At 50.9% G+C, this 21594-nt stretch overlaps 1 protein-coding gene across 1 annotated transcript in view; it reads right to left on the reverse strand.

The window, feature by feature from the left end:
* The window catches only part of LTF (lactotransferrin), a 31043-nt gene that overhangs the window by 4344 nt on the left and 5105 nt on the right, over positions 1–21594 (reverse strand). Inside the window, exons 2-14 of the mRNA XM_030306142.1 lie at positions 20258–20421; positions 18523–18631; positions 18037–18219; positions 17544–17691; positions 16586–16641; positions 13242–13420; positions 12601–12775; positions 11631–11785; positions 10223–10313; positions 9140–9187; positions 7877–8032; positions 6034–6175; positions 1766–1833 (exon numbers count right to left, since the gene is read on the reverse strand). Of these exons, the coding sequence (XP_030162002.1) occupies positions 1766–1833; positions 6034–6175; positions 7877–8032; positions 9140–9187; positions 10223–10313; positions 11631–11785; positions 12601–12775; positions 13242–13420; positions 16586–16641; positions 17544–17691; positions 18037–18219; positions 18523–18631; positions 20258–20421 (1674 nt within the window). The remainder of the gene's footprint in view (positions 1–1765; positions 1834–6033; positions 6176–7876; positions 8033–9139; positions 9188–10222; positions 10314–11630; positions 11786–12600; positions 12776–13241; positions 13421–16585; positions 16642–17543; positions 17692–18036; positions 18220–18522; positions 18632–20257; positions 20422–21594) is intronic.

A 21594-nucleotide genomic window follows, 5' to 3' on the forward strand; every position in this document is an offset into this window, starting at 1 on the left:
CAAATATGTTCAGTCAATTCCAATAAAACGCCGTTGTGAAATCCCAAAGAAATTGACAGACTATTAAATCTGACATCACTCTAGGGGATCAAGAGTCCCCTGATCGGGATGAGCACTGAGAAGTATACAGAAGTGTTGAATCCCTGTACTGTGTATCTGAAACTGTTATCACACTGGATGTTAATTATCCTTCAGTATAAAAAAAAAAAAGCTGACATCAGTCTGATCCTTGGACATCACTTAGAGTGACGGTTCGCAAATTCAAAATGTAATTGTATGCATGTCTGAGTGTGTGCAAATACAGGTTCATTGCTCAGACCCCTGCGTCTCTCTTTCCACTCTCTCCCCTGAAAAAAAGGGGAGCCTGGGTGACTCAGTCAGTTGAGCATGGGACTCTTGATTTTGGCTCGGGTCATGATCCCAGGGTCATGGGATCGAGCCCTGCGTCAGTCTCTGTGCTGAGTATGTAGCCTGTTTATGAGGCCCTCTCTCTCTCTTTCTCTCTCTGCCCCTCTCCCCAGCTTACATGCTCTCTCTCTCTCTCTAATTTAAAAAAAATTTTTAAAAAACACTTCATCCATTCTCTTGGCTTTGTCTATTTGATACTGAGATCATTCCAAATTTATATGGCTGTCCTCAGTCCATCTCCACGGAGAGGGGCAGGAGGAGGGAAGAGGGGCTGTGAGTGCCGATGTTTGAAAGACAGAGGCAGGAAGTCCAGGTGGCTCTTCCTCAGGGGATGAAGTGGCAAGTTATCTGTTGGGGGCCGTGGGGGCCGAGTGGGGCTGCAGTTCGGAAGGCAGCCGGATGTACGGGTGCGGAAGTTGGCAATTATCACCATTTATCTTCCATTATCTCTATCTGCCTGTGACTTTGTCTCCAGTGACTCCCAAGGAGTTTCCAGACTGAGGGCTCCCATGAGGTCCCAATGAAGGCCCTTACTTCCTTTTTTTTTTTTTTTTTAACGTTTTTTATTTATTTTTGGGACAGAGAGAGACAGAGCATGAACGGGGGAGGGGCAGAGAGAGAGGGAGACACATAATCGGAAACAGTCTCCAGGCTCCGAGCCATCAGCCCAGAGCCTGACGCGGGGCTCGAACTCACGGACCGCGAGATCGTGACCTGGCTGAAGTCGGACGCTTAACCGACTGCGCCACCCAGGCGCCCCCTTACTTCCTTTTTTAAAAAGGGAAGTTTGGGGCACCTGGGGGTTCAGTCGGTGACACGTCCGACGTCGGCTCAGGTCAAGATCTCGCAGCTCGAGAGTTCGAGCCCCGCGTCGGGCTCTGCGCTGACAGCTCAGAGCCCGGGCATGCTTCGGATTCTGTGTCTCCCTCTCTGCCCCTCCCCCACTCACACTCTGTCTCCGTCTCTCAAAAATAAATAAACATTTAAAAAAAAGGAAATTGTATTCATTGTATTTGCGCATATCAATTTTTCTTTCTTTCTTTTTTTTTTTTTTTTTGGTAGCATCTACATTCAGTTGTCCATGTGGGAACAGGCAGATGGTGTGCTTCGTGGGTGACTAGACAACGCCAGGGAGACATTTGTTACTGAGCACGGCTGGTGCGTGTTTGTGTGCATGTGTGTGTGTCCGAGAGAGAGTGAGACAGAGGGAACTTGGTTTCAAAGTCAACGTGACACTCACAGATGCACCATGTTGCATATGAGGTAAAGAATTTTGGAATGAACTTGATCCAAAGCCTGGAAAAGGTTCTAATAGCTTCCCGACTGCACATCTGAATACTGGGATGTATTCACCCACCATTCGTGTTCTGCAGGACAGTGGAGTCTTTCACAAAGGCGACGTCTCCAGCCTTCTCAGCCAGGCACCTAAAATAAACACATTGCCCGAGAAGAAAAACTATTAGGGTTTTCATAAATATTTGTCATATGCGTGGCACAGACGAAAACAAATATTCCTGGAACTTAGGATTTTAAATGGTAGCTTGAACACACATGTGAACCTTCCCTGCTTCTAAGATCCCAATAAAATACCGTTAGTGAGATTTTTTTTTTTACAGTAGTGAGATTTTTTTTTTTGTAAGCCATAAACCATGAGCAAGAGGAGGGCAGCAGGGAGAGAAGATAATATGACCATGTTTGGAAGGTGGAGAGCAAATCAATGAGCAGTGATTTCCCCAGCAGAGCACACAACAGCGGTACCATAAGCCGGAAGTGTAGGAAGCCCAGAAGAAAACGGATGTGCACTGCAGAACTCCAGAAAGACTCATCAGTTAGAAGGACCAGGCACCCCTGAGAGTGGCTAACACAGGAGGACTGGGCAGGTACCCTCCTATCCCATGCACCCGGGAGAGCACTCCCCCTCCCCCCACCCAGCAGAAGACTGAAGGTTTGTTCACAGGAACTTGAACCTGAACAACACTACGGACAGACAGCCAAGCACCGCAGAGGGCAGAGGCCCAACACTAAAATCAGAAAAGGGATTGAAAGGGACGCCTGGGTGGCTCGTCGGTTAAGCATCCGACTTCAGCTCAGGTCATGATCTCACAGTTCGTGGGTTCGAGCCCCTGTCGGGCTCTGTGCTGACAGCTCGGAGCCTGGAGCCTGCTTCGAATTCTGTGTCTCCCTCTCTCTCTGCCCCTCCCCTGCTCACGCTCTGTCTCTCGCTCTCAAAAAATAAATAAAACATTTAAAAAAAAAAAGAAAAGAAAGGGGATTGAAAATCTCTATTCTGGAAGATTAAATCATAGCCCCTTTCCCCTACTCAGCCTCCCGAGAAGCATACAGGGTGATTCGTTCTCTGGAGAAGCTGATCAACCCAAGGAAAACGCCTATCGATTCTGATATTTGATGCCCCACAGCGAAATGATACAAACCAACTGCACCACAGGTGAGGCCCCTACTTGCCAAGATGTGATAACTGATGCAGAACTGTGACAGCGCCATTATTTCCTTCTTAAATAGGGACAAAGGGCCAGAAACCGCTGGATAGTTGAAGAAATACCAGAAAAAATAAATGGAGACCAAAGCAATACTCAGAAGATACAGAGACAATATGGGAGAGAGAGTAACACTTTTTTTTAAAAAACGACAATGAGTGTCTTTAAAGGGATGAGAGAAGGGGCAGCATTCATGAAACAAGAATGCAAAGTCTAAAAAAGGAGCAGTCGGAACAAAGAGTTCTTAGAAAGTAAAAAAAGAAAAAATCATCATCATAAAAATTCTTAAAAACGATAGAACAATTAGAAGGTTAAGCTGAGCAAATATCCCAGAAACTGGAAGATAAAGAAAAGCAATTATGAAAAAATAAATAAGAAGAAAATGAGATGCTAACCCAGGAGTCTGTAATTTACGAATCACAGTTTAAAGAGAAACCAGGGGCGCCTGGGTGGCTCAGTCGGTTAAGCGGCCGACTTCAGCTCAGGTCACGATCTCACGGTCTGTGGGTTCGAGCCCCGCGTCGGGCTCTGGGCTGATGGCTCAGAGCCTGGATGCCTGCTTCCGATTCTGTGTCTCCCTCTCTCTCTGCCCCTCCCCCGTTCATGCTCTGTCTCTCTCTGTCTCAAAATAAATAAACATTAAAAAAAAATTTTTAAAGATATTTGTGAGTCGAGAATTTCTGGACCATCCTAGGGGATACAAGTTTGAGCTACAAATCCATGCAGAAGCTAGCTCATGGTTTCAGGTTCTCAGGGGGGTGGTATGCATTCTCCCTCCCTGTTCTCCTCGGCATCCAGCAACTTGATGCCCTGTAGGAGCGGAAGTTACTTCTGGTTCATTCCTACCTTAAAGGTGTAGGTAACCTCCAGGTTCATGTCTGTCATGAAGGTAAATGTCCTGAGGAAAAAGTGGGCACTTAGCTCTCTCTGAATTCCTAGTCTCCCTTAGATTTTAGTCTAATGATCCTTTACTACTTTGTCAGTTATTCAATACTCTTAAGAACATGCGTGTGAGGGTACAGCTGGGTGGCTCAGTCAGTTAAGTGTCCAACTTCAGCTCAGGTCATGATCTCACCGTTTGTGGGTTCAAACCCCGTGTCAGGCTCTATGCTGACAGCTCAGAGCCTGGAGCCTGCTTCGGATTCTGTGTGTGTGTGTGTGTGTGTGTGTGTGTGTGTGTCTGCCCCTCCCCTGCTGGTGCTCTGTCTCTCTTGCTCTCAAAAATAAATAAAAATATTTCTTAAAAATGTTTTTTAAAAAAGAACGTGTGTGTGTGTGTGTGTGTGTGCACGTGTGTACTAATCCAGCATTTTTGCTTGTTTTTAGTGAGAGAATCAGTCAAAATAGCTAACACTGCCATTTCCCAGACATGGAAATCCTGTCAAAATCCTTAGGGAGAATGTTTTTCAACCTCCACTTAGTTATCCAGCCAAACTAGAAATCATTTCAAAGATAGAAGAAAGACGTTTCCAGACGTGTAATACTCAAAACACAGCAAATCCAAGCCACCCCTTCTCAAAAAGATGTGTTCTGTGCCAACAAAACCAAGAAAGCGAAAGATACGGGATCCGGGAAGTGGGCAATTTAACACGAAGTACAACAAAAGGAAATCCCAGAAGGACCATCAAGGGGAATCCCAGGACCACAGAAATCCAGGGGGCCTAGAGAAAACCAGTCCAGACGGGGCAGGAGCAATATTCCCCATCACCTGATGAACCCCGGCCAGCACTCACTCTGGGTATGTATTGTTAGGAGGTTTACGCTCCTGGCTAGGGGTTTTGAGATGAATTAGTGATTTTTCTTTTTAAGCACAGAAAATTAAGCAAACAAAAAACGAGACACCGGTTAACTCTAGAGTAAACAGAAACTTTGTACAATAAGGGAAGTACAACCTTATTATACCACATATTTAATAGGAGAATAATATTTACATATCCATGGTCACGTACTGAACATGACATAAATTTGTGGGAGGCTAAAAGCAGGTGAAGTTTGTGGATGTGAGCGGAACAGGCACAGGAGAGGCTAGGACCTCTTCTTCCAGAATAGAAAGTCCGCGGAAAATAGCTGATGGTTGAAAATTAAGAACCAGCAATATAAGGACATTGGTTAGAAATACAGTGGTAACAGGATTTTCTGGTCCCAGCTCTCAGTGGGAATAAAAGACAAACCATTTCCTTCCAGTATAAACAGGAATACCAAGGTGTAAGTGTTTCCAGTGAAATAATACCTTCCCACAGGTTTAAGAGAGAAAACCACATGATTCTTTTGGGTTTTTATCGGAAACATGTCTATTCAATGTTTCTGAGCGGAATCACATCACAACTCTTCCATTTGCAAACCCTTAAAGATATTCTTGTCCGTCTGCAAAATACTTTTATGGGCCACTGAGACGAGAGTAAAAGCTACTTCTGTATCCTCCCATCACTGGAGAAAAGGCTACTGAATTTTATTTTATTTATTTATTTTTTTAACGTTTTATTTATTTTTGAGACAGAGAGAGACAGAGCATGAACGGAGGAGGGGCAGAGAGAGAGGGAGACACAGAATCGGAAGCAGGCATCCAGGCTCCGAGCCATCAGCCCAGAGCCTGGAGCGGGGCTCGAACTCACGAAACGTGAGATCGTGACCTGAGCTGAAGTCAGACGCTTAACCGACTGAGCCACCCAGGCGCCCCTGGCTACTGAATTTTACATACTGAAAAGCTCAGGGACACCCGGCTGGCTCAGTCGGTTAAGTGGCCGACTCTTGGTGTTGGCCTAGAGGGTGGCGGCTACGGGAGAGAGAAGTCTTCCCCCTAAAATTGAATTATAGACGGGACTTAAGGGGCCACGTACTCTCCCCATTTGATTCTGAGGATGAGGACCCTGAGGCCCACTGACGCCGACCTTGGCCCCAGGCCACAGGGAGGCGCCCGGCTGAGCTGAGGTCAGACAGCACCCTGTCAGCCTCCACTGTCTGCAGTGGCTTGTGTGGGGGAGGAACAGTCCATCAGTGGACCTCCAGGCTGCTCCCTGCCTCTGCCGTGACAGGCCATACCTGACCCTTTAGAAATGCACTGCCAAGATACCAGAGGATGACGGACGAAGGACAAGTCCCTGTCCTGGGGAGGCTCGGCCGCGGCACTCACCTGAAAGCCCCAGTGTAGCCAAAGTATCTCTCGCTGCTGTTGGGCACACACTTGTTCTCACCCCTTTCGTCGCCAATGCACAGCGCACAGAGATTGGAGTTGGGGTCGGACCCGGGGGCACAGCTCTTACTAAAGAATTCACCTGCGGGGAAGGAACACCGGGAGTCAGCTCTTCCTGCCCGAGTCGACGTAAGAGGCCTTCACCCAGCAGGCGACGCCACTGGGTCTGGGTTCATTACGCGGCCCAGGACAGACAGAACACGCTCACCGTCGCGAACGGCAACACGGACCCACCCACCGAGGGCCCGCCAGAAATCGGAGAAGCTTCTCCCTGTAGGCACCGACGGGAATCCTGACTGCGGCCGGAGAAAAGAGTCTGTCACTGGACAGAGGGTCCCATGATGACAGCCTCGAGCTGGGGACTCAGCTGATGAACTTGGTGGCACCCTGCAGGACCTGATTTTCCTTTGCCTCCGAAATAGAAAGCAAGCTTTTGACCCGGGCTCCTGGTCCTTTAGAATAAAGACCGGCCTCCCCCGCCACCCCGTGCCCAGTAGAGCCATGTGGCTAGGGACGCGCCAGGGAACATCAAGCAGGAGTGCTGTGTGCCAGCGTCCTGGAAACACCCTTAAAAGACAGTTGGCACCTGCCTTTTGCCTCTTCTTCTCCTTCCCCTCCTTCATTCTGCACATGGAAAGCAGAAGCGGGAACTAGACCTCCACGGGCCATGAGGTGACCTTGAGCATGGAAGCCACATTGTCAGAGCCCGGGTTGCTGACACTGTGCTGCTGTCCCAGTAGCTGTGGACAAGCCACCTCTGGATTGCACTTGCACGAGAGGGAAATAAGCCTCTGCCAGTCAGGGTTTTCTCTCCCAGCAGCTTAAACGTAATCTGCACTAGCCCATCGTGTGATTTAACCCGCGTTAGGGAGCCAACATGGATTAATGTGGGTTGAGGAGAGAGAACACGATGCGGACAAGAAAGCCCCGCCTCGATGAGCAGCGAGAGCCCGTTTTGAGACGTGTGCAGCCCCCGCCCCCGGAAGAGCCACCCCGCGTGCCAACCTCCGGAGGAGGCTGGGGAGCACCCCACTAAGGTCCTGGCGGCTTCCGCCCAGCTCGGAGGAGGCCGCGGGGGTTGTGCAGAGCAACCACAGCGAGCGCTCGCGGTGAGGAGCAGAGCCACGTGGAAACCTGCCCGAACCAGGGTCCCTAACCCATCCAAAATGCAGGAGGGCCCCACTCGAGGAGACCCCTGCACGAGAGGTGAGCCCCGGCGGGAACATGCCACATACTTCCACGGCACCAGGCCCACAGCAGGTAGGGCACGGGGTGTGAGCCTGGGGTACGGCCGGGACAGAAGGCCCCGGAAGCAGGTGAGCCAGAACCCTGGAGGTCTAATTTGGTTTCCTTGCCATGTGGAGCAAGAAGGCAGCTTCATGAGGCAGGCAGGTGCCTTTCCCCAAGTTAGGAAGCCGGCGCCTAAGAGAAATTCGGATCCAGAGCTCCAAGAGATTAAAATAATAATAATAATAATAATAATAATAATAACATCCGTACTTCTCAGAACCTGCCTCCGTTCTTAGGGTGCAGAGAAACAGACTGATACTCCAGAATTTTTATCTTGGGTCGGGGGGGCTGGGGCATGGGACGTGTTGGGTAGAGACCCACTCAGTGCTCCTATGACTGTAGGAGGCAGCCGCACAGAGAACACGCTTACCCCAAAAGCGGCCCGCGGGCCGCAGTCAGCCTGCACATCCCCGCCCCTGCCCTTCCCTGAGGTTCCACAGCCCGATGTGCCTACCGCCCAGGGTGGCCCACCCACGACGCCCTCAGGCCTCACCAAATTTGCAGGAGCCTGTCTGGCTGAACAGCAGGCCCATGGGGATGTTCCAGCCGGCAGTCCTGTCCACGGCGGTGTGGCAAGACTTCCTGCCTCTCAGAGAATTCCAGGTGATATCCGCATCTGATTTCCTGACAACTGCCACGGCAAGGTACCCTTGAGCAACAGAAGAGCAGGACTTAACCTCCAGGGTGCCTGGCATGGGACTCTAGCGCATCCGTCTGCAAGCCAAGCCAAAGTAAGTCAAGAAGCATCACCAGGCGATGATGCCCCCAGATATCCGGCCACTGCCTGAAGCTTCGGCTGCTGTTCTATGGGAAGGTGAGAACGATCTAGGCTATGAAACGAAATAGTAAGAAAAGCTGATCCTTCACGTTTATTTATTTTTGAGGGAGAAAGAGACAAAGCATGAGCAGGGGAGGGGTAGAGAGGGAGACACAGAATCCGAAGTGGGCTCCAGGCTCTGAGCCGTCAGCACAGAGCCCGAGGCAGGGCTCGAACCCACAAACTTGGGAGATCGTGACCTCAGCCAAAGTCGGACACTTAACCGACTGACCCACCCAGGCGCCCCAGGAAAAGCGGATCCTTTAAGTGATTGCTAGGGACTGTCCTTGGCCAGGCACACATTGTGAGCTACTAAATTAGACGTGAGCCACTAAGGCAAAAAAAACCCACTGAACAAGCGTGACCCCAGTAGTGCATACATCACCAGCTGCAACAGACACTGGGCCACAGCCACGATGGCCACCAGACTAAGTGCTGTGTAGGTGCGGGGAGTGTGTCTGCAAGGACCCCCCCCCCGTGCCGAGTCCAAACCAGCCCCGCACCGTGAGAGGGTCCACATGGTGGCAATCCCTCTCCTGACGGTGCGTCACTGACGGATTCCAGCCGTGGACAAGTGCAGAGCTCCTCTGGCGCTGAGCAAGCCCAGGCTCCAGCGGGAGGGTGGGGGTACCGCTCAGAGCACGGGATCTAGCCCGGGAGACCCGGTTCAAGGCCAGGATCTGCCGCAGTACCGTCCATGGCTGTGAGAACAGTGAAGAACTCTGACAGTTCTCTGCCAAGTGTGAAGGTCAATACAACATTAATTACAATTACTCGTCTATGAATTATTTGCCTCTTCAAAAGAGCTTACGGCTTCTGTGGCTGTATCTCTTTCTGTGAGGTGTTATTTTTTTTCTTTTAAGTTCCCGGCCGCCTCCTCCTCCTCCTCCAGCAACGAGAACTTACCCATGACCCTGAAATTAGCAGATTCCAACTCACCTTCCACTCGTCTATCCTCACAACGTTCATTATTAGGGATCTGTGATTCTGCAAGGAGCAAAAACAAGCCAAATGTCATTAAACACTCAGCTTTACTGAGAAGCCACAAACTCTTAAATCTCAGCGATGCGGGATCAAATCCGAAGAGACCGTCCAGCAATCCCATGCAGCAGAAAGGCACAGATGCGTGTGTTCAGCAAAAGACACAGACGCAGATGCCAATTGGAAATGACCCAAACAACAGCCACCAACTGGAAATGACCCGAACGCCTCTCTCCCATAGATGGACGAATAACTACAGAATACCATACAGCAGCGAGATTCAATACTCTTTGGATGAATCTCACGGACATAACACTGAGCAACAGACGTACAAAGCACGTGTCTCGCACGGAAGGTTTAAAAACAGGCAGATATTGGGGCGCCTGGGCGGCTCAGTCGGTTAAGCGTCCGACTTCGGCTCAGGTCATGATCTCACAGCTCGTGAGTTCAAGCCCCGCGACGGGCTCTGTGCTGACAGCCCAGACCCTGGAACCTGCTTCGGATTCTGTGTCTCCCTCTCTCTCTGCCCCTCCCCTGCTCACGCTCTGTCTCCATCTCTCTCTCAAAAAATGAATAAAAATTAAAAAAAATATTTTTTAAACAGGCAGAATTGATCTGTGCCATTTGAAGTCAGGGGTTACTGCCCTCGCTTGAGTAAGGCGGCTGGTGGCAGGAGGGCGCCGGGGGCCATCTGGAACTTGCCGTGATCGGGGCACTAGGGCATGGGGACCCACCAGTTTGTGACACGTCACTGAGTTGCACTTACGGGCACTTTTCTGTATGTATATTGTACTTGACTAAAATCCCATTTTACATGAAGAAGAGGAAACCATTCTGTGCTTTGTCACTTCTCAACACACAGGCCGTGTGGGTAAAGGCCCTTTTCAACCGTTCTTGCTCCCCCTCCCCGATTCTCCTGTTTGAATGCATCCGCCCATCTCAGCATCTGCCCCTGGACCCACCAAGTGGGGTTACTGCTCCCATGGGCCAGACGGAAGAAACCAGAGAGGACACCCCCGCCCCCCCCCAACACCGACTTACTTTGGTTCTCTGCCAGGACAGGCACCAAACCACACTTGCCCGCGACATAGATCAGTCCTCCATCCAGGCTCAGGGCGTCGGCTTCTCCTTTCTGTAAAACCAAAGCAAATCGTCGGCACCATACAGAGGGGCGCTTTCCCCTCTCGCCTATTTCTAGGCTGTCTGAGAGAATGGCTTTAGGTCAGGGAATGTCAGGTGCTCCGACGAGGTAGCAGAAAGAGACAGGGCCTGTTTGAACTGAGCACCCAAGGAAACACTTGGCACAGTCTCGATTATCAGCCCCGCGCACCCTTCGTGCGGTCGCTCCCAATGGACAGACCAGGCACAGGTTGCATTGACCCTCTGTCCCCCAAACGCTCTTGGGACGCCCTCCTGGACCAGCCTCACTCAGTGAGGAGACGGATCGAACAAGCCGCCTTGTCTGGTCTCAGCCCCTTGGCGTTACGCTCAAGTTCGACACAGAAGCTGTTCAACAAACGAGCAGAAACGACTGAGCTGCCTCGCCAGGGGAATGAACGCACCCGCACCCCAACATTCGAGTATGGATTCATCAAGACTGCAAACTCGCTCTTCGGCTCAGTAATAATTTTCTTACAACTCTATTTAAAAAAAAAAAAAGCTGGAGGGGTGCCTGGGTGGTTCAGTCAGTTAAGCGTCCGACTTCACCTCAGGTCACGATCCCACATGAGTTTGTGAGTTCGAGCCCCACATCGGGCTCTGTGCTGCCAGCTCAGAGCCTGCTTTGGATTCTATGTCTCCCTCTTTCTCTGCCCCTCCCCCACTTGCGCGCGCGCGCGCGCGCACGCGCGCACACACACACACACACACGCTCTCTCTCTCTCTCTCTCTCTCTCTCTCTCTCAAAATAAATAAACCTTACAAAAATTTTTAAAAACTGGAGATAGGAAGATATGGATGAAAATTTCTATTCAGGGATGCGGCACGGGGGGCAGGGTGGGAGGTCTAATGGTAATAACAAAATAACGGGCCAAAGCAGAATAGGTTCGTGACTGAACAGCCACAGCCACGGGAAAGACATCCTCAAATCATTTTTCAGTGTTTTCAGGGAATAGATATTCACGTGGGAGAATGGCCACGATGTACCGTTAAGTGGCAAGGACTCGAAACCAACCGAACTGGCACGATCCAGGACGGTTGCGGGCACGCGCACACGTGTCCGGAGAAATCCGGGGCTAGGAAATTATCAAGACTTTAGCCGTGGTGTATCTCTGCTGTTTGTTTTTCTACGAGCTACCTTTCTATGTCCTCCCAGCGCCCTGCAACAATCACGACTGTTCCTCGAAGCAGGGGAGTGGAAAGGCCACAAGCATTCTGGGCCTGTGCCCCGCCTGCACGGTGTCTCCCGGTCCCGATCGCCCCCCACCCCCGGCGGAGCCCGCGCCCCTACCAGGACCAGGGCGATGCAGTCCTCGCCGGTGGGCGCTGAGACACAGGTCACGTTCCTGAGGCTCGCCTGACTCCACTGCTGGCACTTGCGCTCCTCCTCTTCGCCCACCGCGCACCAAGCGACGCGCGCGCGCCTCTCCGCCACTTCCGCAGCCGCTGCGCACAGGGACACAGCGGTCGTGGGGCCCAGAGCCTGGCGGGGACACCCAGGCGCCGCCCACCGCCCGGAAGCCCTGCGCTCGCTGCCCCCTGCCCGCTGCCCCCTGCCGCTCTCCCCCTCCACTCTCAGGGACCCAACCCCTTCGCCAGGCGCGCGTAACCCCGGGCCTCCTATTTCGGTTCCTTTGGAGGCTTCCCTGGCTTCTAACCCACCCTTCAAGCCTTAGTGCGGTGACTTGCCTAGTATCGGGGTCCCACGGGATTAAAGCTCCAGGACACAGACAGCGGCAGCCCCAAGAGACGGCCTAGGGGACTGACCTCCCCTCAGTCAGGCACCACCATTAACTGCATCGCAGTGTCCTCGCTCAGGCTGACTCCATCTCAGCCCCCCAGGAGAGGAGGAGCCATGGCTGAGCTGGCCCCCTGTGGTATCCCGGCCAAGTCCAGGGCCCCAGTCCAGAGCTGCGTTCACCAGGCCTCCAGATTCATCCCAGGAGGGGCCCTGGCTCTCTCGGTTCATGTGCGTGGTTCTTACTTCATAGGGAGGCAAGTTGATTGTTCTGTCCAGGCCGGGGAGCCGGGGACATACAACCACATTAACTGGGTGTCTGTCACGTTAGTCCGGAGACCCTCCCGCGTGTTAAAATGCCCTGGCTTGCTTCACAGCACATTGGCATCTGCCTCGAATGGACAAGGGCCGCTCCAGAGCAGAGCTCTGCTGCCGGAGAAGGGAGAGTACTTTCTGGAAGGCCTGCCCCTTGGCTTAGCACCCCCACCAGCCTGCCCGCAGGGCCTGCCCGGGCCTCACTCACTTTCCCTCAGGCCCTGGATGGCAGTGAGGTAGTTGAAGCCAAGGTACAGCCCAGAATCGACCTTCGAGGGGACCCTCAAAAACCCAAGGGCAGAGTCTTTGAACAGCAGATCCTTCTCATCCTTAGGGGAGCCAAAGAGCTGGAACGCAGGCGACTTGTCTTTTCCAAACTTTTCCTAATTAAGGAAAAATGGAATTACAGCGTCAGTGGGAAATAGACAGGAAAGAAAAGCACAATGTTGAACCACAGCGCCCGGAGCTTGGGGATGATTCTGAGCGTTGGGGACCTTGGTTCACTTCCTCGTGTGGAGGGACTGGCCCCGTGGCTCATTCAGCTGTGGCTTCAAAAGTCGCTAGGGCCCAGGCACCTTAGAGTCCTGAGAATACCGCCTCATCGTCCCCCTGTTGCTGTTCCAGCCCCTGAGACACCGTTCATCAGTAATGCTGGAGAGACCTCTGTTGTTTCTGCTGTCCAGAGCGCACTGAATCTGTTAGCCTTTGTGCAGAGAGGCCGCAGAAAGACTTGTAGAGCAGCAGGACATTCGGGAAGGAAGCTCCCCACGGCAAATCCAGGCAGGTGGGGAGGGCCTCGGGAGCGGAGGGGGGCGTGGGGGGTGGGCGAGGGGTGGAGGAGGTGGACACCTGCGCCTTGTTGAGAAGCTCCCAGATCAAGTCCTCCTTGCCGTCCACACTTCGGGCCACAACAGCGTGAGAAGGGATCCGGGCCAGGTGGCACTCCTTGAACGCGTCCACTGGCTTCCGAGTGTTGTTTAAGCAGAGCAGCTCGTACCTGTCCTGGTCGGCCTTGTCTGGCAGGCTCTCTGGAGGAAAGGTGGAGGTGGAGGGGAGCCCGGATGAGCCCACTGTAGGCATTAACCGTGAGCTGGAGCTCCCCTTCTCCCACATCGTGAGCTAGAGGAGACATCATAGGTACTCTACAAAACTGGGCGAGGTGGGGGGGGGGGTCAGAAAGGCAGTGGATTGCTCCGGAACACTCAAAAAAAGTAAAGATAGTAACCAGAAAGCCTTGGGGGCCAGCCCAGTGTTCCTCTGGATCATACAGGCTGCTCTGGGATTGATGCACCTTCTGCCTGGCCAGCCAAGGAGGCTGAACCAGACCCCATCTGTTTCCATGGCAACCCCTCCTAGAAAAGGGTCCCAGGGTAGAGGCAATCCCAGCGCACCAGCCAGGGGGCGCTGCCTTACCCACCTCTCTAGAAAGAATAAAAAGTTACAAACATTTTTAAGGCAGGATGTACAGTTGAATCACTTCCCAACATGAGGTGTTATCAAAAGAAGGGGAAAGTCTGTTTTTATGAGTGAGTTCAGCCCAATTTGGAACTGCCAATGTATCTCATATATGAGCATGTATAGTGACAATATGTAAAGTGACAGGAACCTGCCCAAGTCCTTTTGGGAGATTAGTGCAACCTTGAGCTCAAAATCAGAGAGAGCAGTACAGGAGAGAAGAATTACAGGCCTATTTTCCTTATGAGCATACGTGCAAAAATCTCAAATATACGTTAGCTAACTCAACCTAACGGAGTATTTTAAAAATAGATCAGGGTTAAGGTTTGTCAGCTTATTTCATTAACAAAGAACGGTCAATCATCTAAAAAGCCAGAGTACTCCACGTCATTAATAAGCACCATGAGATAATCTTAACAGATGCAGAAAAAGCAGGTGTGTGTTCAACATCTGGTTGTGGTTGGGTTTTTTGTTTGTTTCAGGAAACTAGTAATATGGAGAATTTGGTAAAGTTCTTGAACTTGAGAAATGCCTTTCATCAAAATGGCTGCAGCAAAATCATACTAGCAGGAGAAAATGCAAGCATTCGCTTCAAAATCAGGAACAAAGCAAAAATGTCAGCTGTCATATTGCCAACACAGTGCCGGACGCAACTGACAAAAGAAACGAGATGGAACCACCGGAAGGAAGAAGGCAAACTCTATTTAAAGATGATGCGATCCACGGGGGTGCCTGGGTGGCTCCGTCTGTCGAGCGTCTGACTCTTGACTTCCGCTCAGGTCATGATCTCAATGGTTGTGAGACTGAGCTCCCCGCTGGGTGTGGAGGCTGCTTGGGATTCTCTCTCTCGCTCCCCCTGTGCCTTCCCCCCCACCCCCCCCCCCGCCTCAAAAACTAAAAATAAAAAAATAAAGATGATGTGGTCATCTACATAGAAAAGCTAACAAAACCAAGGGAGAAGGAATAAAACCAATAACGGTATCCAGCAGGGTAGAACTTCCAAAACCAAGTATTATCCTCATTAGCAAAAACCAAGCAGAAGCTAATATAGAATATCAGACTGTAATGGCAACCCGAACCATGAAAGAGCTAGTAACTAACCTCGCACAGTAAGACCGACAAAGAGAAACTTTGTAAGTTCCGTTAAAGGACATAGAAGAGGTGTGATCAAAGGAGGAAGATTCATCGTGATCAGGGATTGGACAACTTGACCTTAAATATAGTTCCCCACGGACCAATTTAAACTCAAAACAATTCTAATTAAAATTAAAGGATGACGTTTTTAGAAAGCCAGCAAAAGAATTCTACACTTTTCGTTGAACGAGATTTGAAAACCAACAGCCAAGTGTAGGGTGAGATCTCTCTCCACCAACCCACGTTGGGCTCTGCACTCCCATCGCAGAGCCTGCTTGGGATTCTCTCCCTCTCTCTCTGCCCCTCCCCTGCTCGCTCTCTCTCTGTCTCTTTCAAAATAAATAAACTAAAGAAAGAAGGCCTCTCCTTGAATCAACATCATGAAGAAACAGGCATTAAACTCAATAGGAAAATAGTCAAGATTAGAAAATGACTAGCAAATATATTGAGATGATCAATGTAAGCCTATCTCCGGAGGTCTCGGGTCAGTGGGGTGGGTCTGTCTCTGGTGGTCCTGGTAAGCATGTGTTCAGCCCGTGCACACCCAGCAGGGTGCATCAGCATGTGGTATTTCAGGAATCTTCTGCACAACAGTAAGGGGACACACAGGAGAACGTGAGTCATGGAGCTGTTTGTGGTAGAGGGAAAGGCAAGGTGACCTAGGGTGACAGATAAGTAGAACCCGATGAGCATTCCTCAGCTGTCAGAAACACTGAACTAGACATACAACACAGATAAATCTCCAAAACAAGACGCTGAATGGAAAATCCTGGCAGCAGCATGGTTTCTAATGCCGAAACTTTTGTGGTCTCAGAACCCAAAAACCTGTGTCGGGGACAGAGGCGGGGGTGTCTCTGAGGAAAAGAAAGGTAGTGGGTATTGGGGGATTTAGAGAAAGCTGATGGCTTAAAATGGGAAATAAGGGGCGCCTGGGGGCTCAGTCGGTTAAGCATCGGACTCTTGATTTCGGTTCAGGTCATGATCTAGGTTTTGTAGGTTCGAGCCCCACTTCGGGCTCTGCTCTGGCATCATGGAGACTGCTTGGGATTCTCTCTCTCTCCGTCTCTCTGCCACCCCCATGCTGTCTCCATCTCTCAAAATAAATAAATAAACTTTTTAAAAAAATGATAAAATAGGGTGCGTGGGTGGCTCAGTTGGTTTAGCGTCCAACTTAAGCTCAGGTCATGATCTCATGGTTTGTGGGTTCGAGCCCTTCGTCAGGCTCTGTGCTGACCGCTCAGACCCTGGAACCTGCTTGGGATTCTGTGTCTCCCTCTCTCTCTCTCTGCCCCTCCCCCGCTCGTGCTCTGTCTCTCTCTCTCTCAAAAACAAATAGACAGTAAAACATTTTTTTAAATAAAAGCAAAACATATCAAAAGGAAATAATAAAAGTAAAACATATCAATAAATAAATAAATAAAAATAAATAAATAAATAAAAGTAAAACATATCAAAAGGAAATAATATCAAACAAGAGGCCTGCCCCGTAGAGAACCTTGATAATAGCGTGCCAAGAACTGAAGAGTCCAATTTGCTCAAGGCTCAGAATTATGGGAAAATAAAACCAAAGGAGGCTGTACCCTAGGTCTCCTCCCACTTCTTACCAAACACTGTAGTGTGCCTGACAAAAGCCACATCTCCACCTCCTTCATGCAGACACCTGTGAAATGCGAAAGTCGCAGAAGGGTCAGCACAGAGCCAGCTGTCCCCAGCTTCTTCCTCAGGCCTCCCAGGGGAGCAGGGCCCCGGGCTCCCCTCCTCTGAGGCTTTGGAGCGCACCTGTCTGGGAAGGCGGCCACCTCCAGATAGATTGTGAGGAAGGACGGCTTAGGGGCTGGCCAGAGCCCCCCACCTCCTGCGTTAGGGCCTGAAAGGGCAAAACGGGTCTTTCTATATAAAAGGATCTGAAGCCTCTATATGCCTGAGTATGTGGTCCTTTCTCCCAGGACCGAGTGGGCAAATGTGCTGCGGCCAAGCGGGGAGGCCTCCGTGTGCAAAAATGCCTGAGCTCAGGAGGCAGATGTGGGGAGAGAAGCAGCATCTGCCTCAGCACGGGGCATGGGGGGGCAGGGGGTGCAGGGGGCAGTCGGGCAGAGCTCGCTCTCTCCCGGCTGGAGGAGAAGCCCGCGCGGGGCAGACCACATCAGCCTGGACGCTCCAGCTGTCCTTCCGGGAGCGAGGGACCGGTTGTCTCACGACAAGACCCCTTTAGTCCCTCTGTGGCTAGGGAGAGGGCGGAAGTCAGCAGGGAAACACAGGACATCCCAGTGCAAACAAAGCCACAGCCTCGTCTATGGGGACAAGGAATGACCCCTGTCGGGGTGACGGCTCACGAGGCTGGGGTAGAGGTAAGGGGCCCGTAGAGGGGGATCCGGGGGGGAGGGGGCTGGAGGGGCACGTGCACTGGGCAAAGCCAGTGCCCTCTTTGGACTCAGGAGAACGACACCTGCTCTGCGGTCCCTGCCGGCAGGCTGAGCTGTGACTGGGGCCAGAGAAAAGGCCTCCCGGCCTGAGGACACAGGGTGCTCAGGCCACTGGGGAGAAGAGGGCCTTCTCACTCACTTGAAGGCACCGGCGTAGCCAAAGTATGGTTCCTTGGAGGAGCAGGCACATTTGTTCTCCCCTGTCCCCGCACACAGGCTACACAGGTTGGGGTACTCTTTCCCATCCGCGCAGGGCACACAGCTGGCAGAGAAGAAGTTGGCCGCAGCTGTTGAACACAGAGAAACAGGCCACAGGGTGTGAGCCAGTCCGGCCGAAGCTCATCACACCTCCCAGGGACGGGCACGAACTGGGGAAGGGCTGGGGGGGGTGGGGGGGGGTGGAGACAGAGCCCCTTCCTCCACCCCTGCGGGACAGCCTCTTACGTGAGGCTGGGCGCTCAGAGCCGCACCTTGGCCGACAGCAGACTCAGCTGCCGCCTCCCAAAGGGCCGCTGGTGCGGTGGGCCCACTGGGGTTCATCCCACGTTTACAAAGTGGCCTGCGTGTGCAACCAGCGTGGAGACCCCCCTCCCCCCGCCCAGAGACTGCCCACAGTCCTCCAGTCATCTTACCCTTCTCAAGGGGCTCGGGCGGCCCTGCCCAGTTTAAGAATGGACGAAGCAACCCCATAGGGATGTTCCATCCGGCGGACCTGCCAAGGCCTGTGTGGCAGGACTTCCTGCCTTGTAGCTGGTTCAGCTGGAAGTTGGTTCCCTTCTTTGCTATGGCCACAGCATAATAGTGGATTTGTGGCTCTGCAAAGGGACAGAGAGAATTGAAAGCTCTTAGCCCAGACCGGAGGGAGAAAAACAGCCCAACGTGACCTTGCCCTGGTGGAAAAGGAAGCCATATGCTAGCTTTTCCTGCTCTGTTTCCCCAGGGAGCACACACGTGTCCTCCCCCAGCGGGTCAGCATCGGGTCCAAAGAGCCCAGGGACTCAGTTCCCTGCAAGTGGGATGCCGTCCGTGAGCCCACCTCTAGGTCTCATCCACTCTGCACAGAGCCCGGGGCCAAGGCCAGGGCCACCCCAGCTTCCGGGTCTCCAGGGAGAACTCACCCTCTTGGGTCCCATAGACCTCAGCCGCTACAGGTCGCAGTTTATTGGGGTCCAGGCCTGCCTCGTACACCAGACCACCATCAAGGGTCACAGCATCTGCCTTATTCGCCTGAAAGCAAAGAGGCCAGGCCAGCTTCAGGAGAGAGCCCACCTCAACCCAGGCAACTGGATTTCAGGAGGTCAGAAAGATCTAGAAGGATCTTCAAAAGGGTCTCTTTTGGGGCATACTCACTCACATTCGCTTGGTGGCACGAGTCAAAGTTCCCTCTTTTGAGGGCAATAGCTTTAACTACGGATGTTGGCATATTGTCTCTTTCTTATAAGCATCCCCGCCTGTATCGTCTCATGGTTCCTGCCCTTCACAGTCATTTATACTTACAGTTGTTTATTCTAGGGGCACCGGGGTGGCCCAGCCGGTTGAGTGTCCAACTCTTGATTTTGGCTCAGGTCATGATCAGAGTCATGGGATCGAGCCCCATATCAGGCTCCAAGCTGAACGTGGAGACTGCTTGGGATTCTCTCTCTCTCTGTCTCTCTCCTCTCCGCCCCTCTCCCTTGCTCATGCTCTCTCTCTCTCTCTCTCTCTCTCTCTCTCTCACATAAATAAATACAAGTAATAATAAATGAAGTTGTTTATTCTAGATGCTTTCTCTAGAAAGCCTTATATTGATTTAAGTTCTTTTTTATTGAATAGAAAATAAAACTATTCCGCTACCTTAAAATTATCATAATAAATCATGTTCATCCTTTTTAGCGTATTACTTCTCATATGTTTCCATATGTCTTATATTTGCAATCTGGTACAGATAATGTTGTGGACTGCTTTCTTCTTCTAAAATGGCATGCATTTTCATACTTCTGCAGGGCCTTTATTGATTTCATAATGTTTTATCATAATGTGGTTGTTCCATAGTTTGTCAAATAACCCCTCAGATGTTCAGCACTTCCTTTTTGCTATGAAATCTATGCTCTCATGGGTAGCTTTGTCCTCGTAGAATTTTTTCCTTCCGATGGCCTGTCACCTTGGGATAGGCAACTAAGCGTGGACTCGCTCAGACAGTGACCTTGTTTATCTTCGTGGCCCTGGCTGTTCTTGTTATTCTACTTTCCAGAAGATTTGTAATGCCAATTTGGAAGGCCACCAACCAAGAAGATCAGTTTCACTATAAAATCACCAGCAAGGTAGGCTTTCGTTTTATTTATAAAATCACCAGCAAGGGAGGATTCGTTTTATTGCCATTACTTAAGAAAATGCAAGTTCCGGGGCGCCTGGGTGGCTGAGTCCGTTAAGCATTCAACTCAGTTTCCGCTCAGGTCATGATTTCACAGGTCAGGTGTTTGAGTCCCATGTTGGGCTCTGGAGCTGGCAGCGTGGAGCCTGCTTGGGATTCTCTCTCTCTCTCTCTCTCTCTCTCTCTCTCTCTCTCTCCCCCCGCCCCCGCCCCTTCCCTGCTCGTGCTCCTCCCTGCCTCTGTCTCTCAAAATAAATAAATAAACAATAAAAAAAAGGAAAAAAATTGTGTTGCAACCACAGTTTCCCCACACGTGGTGTCTCCGCTTTAGAATGTTAGTATCTGCTTTCCAAATAGTCTTGTGTCCTATGAGGAAGGAGCACTCCCAACCCATCGGTGCCCGGGAAAAAAAGCAGAAGAAGGGGGAAATACATTTTTTACTTTATTCCCTTCCCTTCCCTTCCATTCAGTTTGGTTCCAACCAACACATGGTACTGACTTACCTTGATGGCCTGGATACATTCTTGGCGAGAGTTTTTCCTTGTGCAGGAGACATTGGGGCCACCCACTTTTCTCATATTCTGTTGGAATTTGGTGCATTTTGCTTTCTCTGCTTGTGATATGGTGCACCACCGAACACTTCTCCCAGGGGTGCCCAGACACAGTCCTGGGAGAAAGAAACCCAGGAGTAAGGGCTCAACCACTGCCCATGGGAGAGGCCACCTGCCAGACTTATCCAGACTCCTTCATCTCTCTGCTCCTCCTCCTTCTGCCCCATTCGGCCACTAAGTCAGGCCGGTCTCCTCAAGTGGAAGTGTCTTGACTGTCTAACAAGCGTTCTCTGCCGGCCAGAGGGCTCTGATTCTCCACAAATTCAAGGAGACAGTCAGAGACTCTGGGTTATCTTCCTTCCTGTAACTGACACATTTCCTACCTCTAAGAACTGGTGACGCTTCTTTGCCTCAGTTGGTGGAGCTTTGTCCCGCTTGAAGCTGGGAGGTAGGCAGGAAAGGGATTCTTGCTCCTGTTTTGTTAATGTGGAATCTGGCTTTTGAGGAGGCTGAGGGACTGACGGCTCAACAGTGGCAAAATCTAGCCAAGAATCCAGGTGTCTCTAGACGGTTGTAACTGCAAGAACCGCCCCCCGCTGATGCCGAGGCAACTTAACCGCACCGGACTCCTTGTCAGTAGCTATACCGAGTGGTGTACCAAATGGGTCAATGTGCCCGAGTTACCACCATTCGCCTCTGTATCAGAAACACTGGCTCTCCTACCTTGCTGATAGGATCGATGCAATTAGGAAGGAGCCTGGACCAGATTTGCTCACAGCTCTTAACCAACACGTGGTTGCCTGATAAATGGCATCTATGAAAAACTTACAGTTTTTCACCATTAAATTAAAATGGTGAAAGACTGAAGGCTTGCCCCCGGAAGATCGAGTCTCCACTCTCAGGTTTCCTGTGCAACAAAATACTGGAGATCCTAGCCACGATAATAAGAAAATGCAATAGAAGTCATCCAGACCAGAAAGGAAGGAGTAAAACTGTCTTTATTTGCAGATGACGCGATCCTCTAGAAAATCCTAAGGAGTGCACAGAATGCTATTAGAACGAATACACAAATATAACAAGGTCACAGGATTCAAGGTCAATATACAAAGAGCAATTATGTTTTTGCAGATAAGCCTTGGATGCTCCAAAAATAAAATTAAGAAAATAATTCTATTCACAAAAACATCAAAAAGAGTTAAATACTTAGGGAAATATTTAACCAAAAAATACAAAACTTACGCTGAAAATTAAAACTTTGCTGAGGGAAATTAAAGATCTAAATAAATGGA

Source organism: Lynx canadensis, chromosome A2 (genome assembly GCF_007474595.2).
Source record: "Lynx canadensis isolate LIC74 chromosome A2, mLynCan4.pri.v2, whole genome shotgun sequence".
In the NCBI taxonomy this organism is placed as follows: domain Eukaryota; kingdom Metazoa; phylum Chordata; class Mammalia; order Carnivora; family Felidae; genus Lynx; species Lynx canadensis.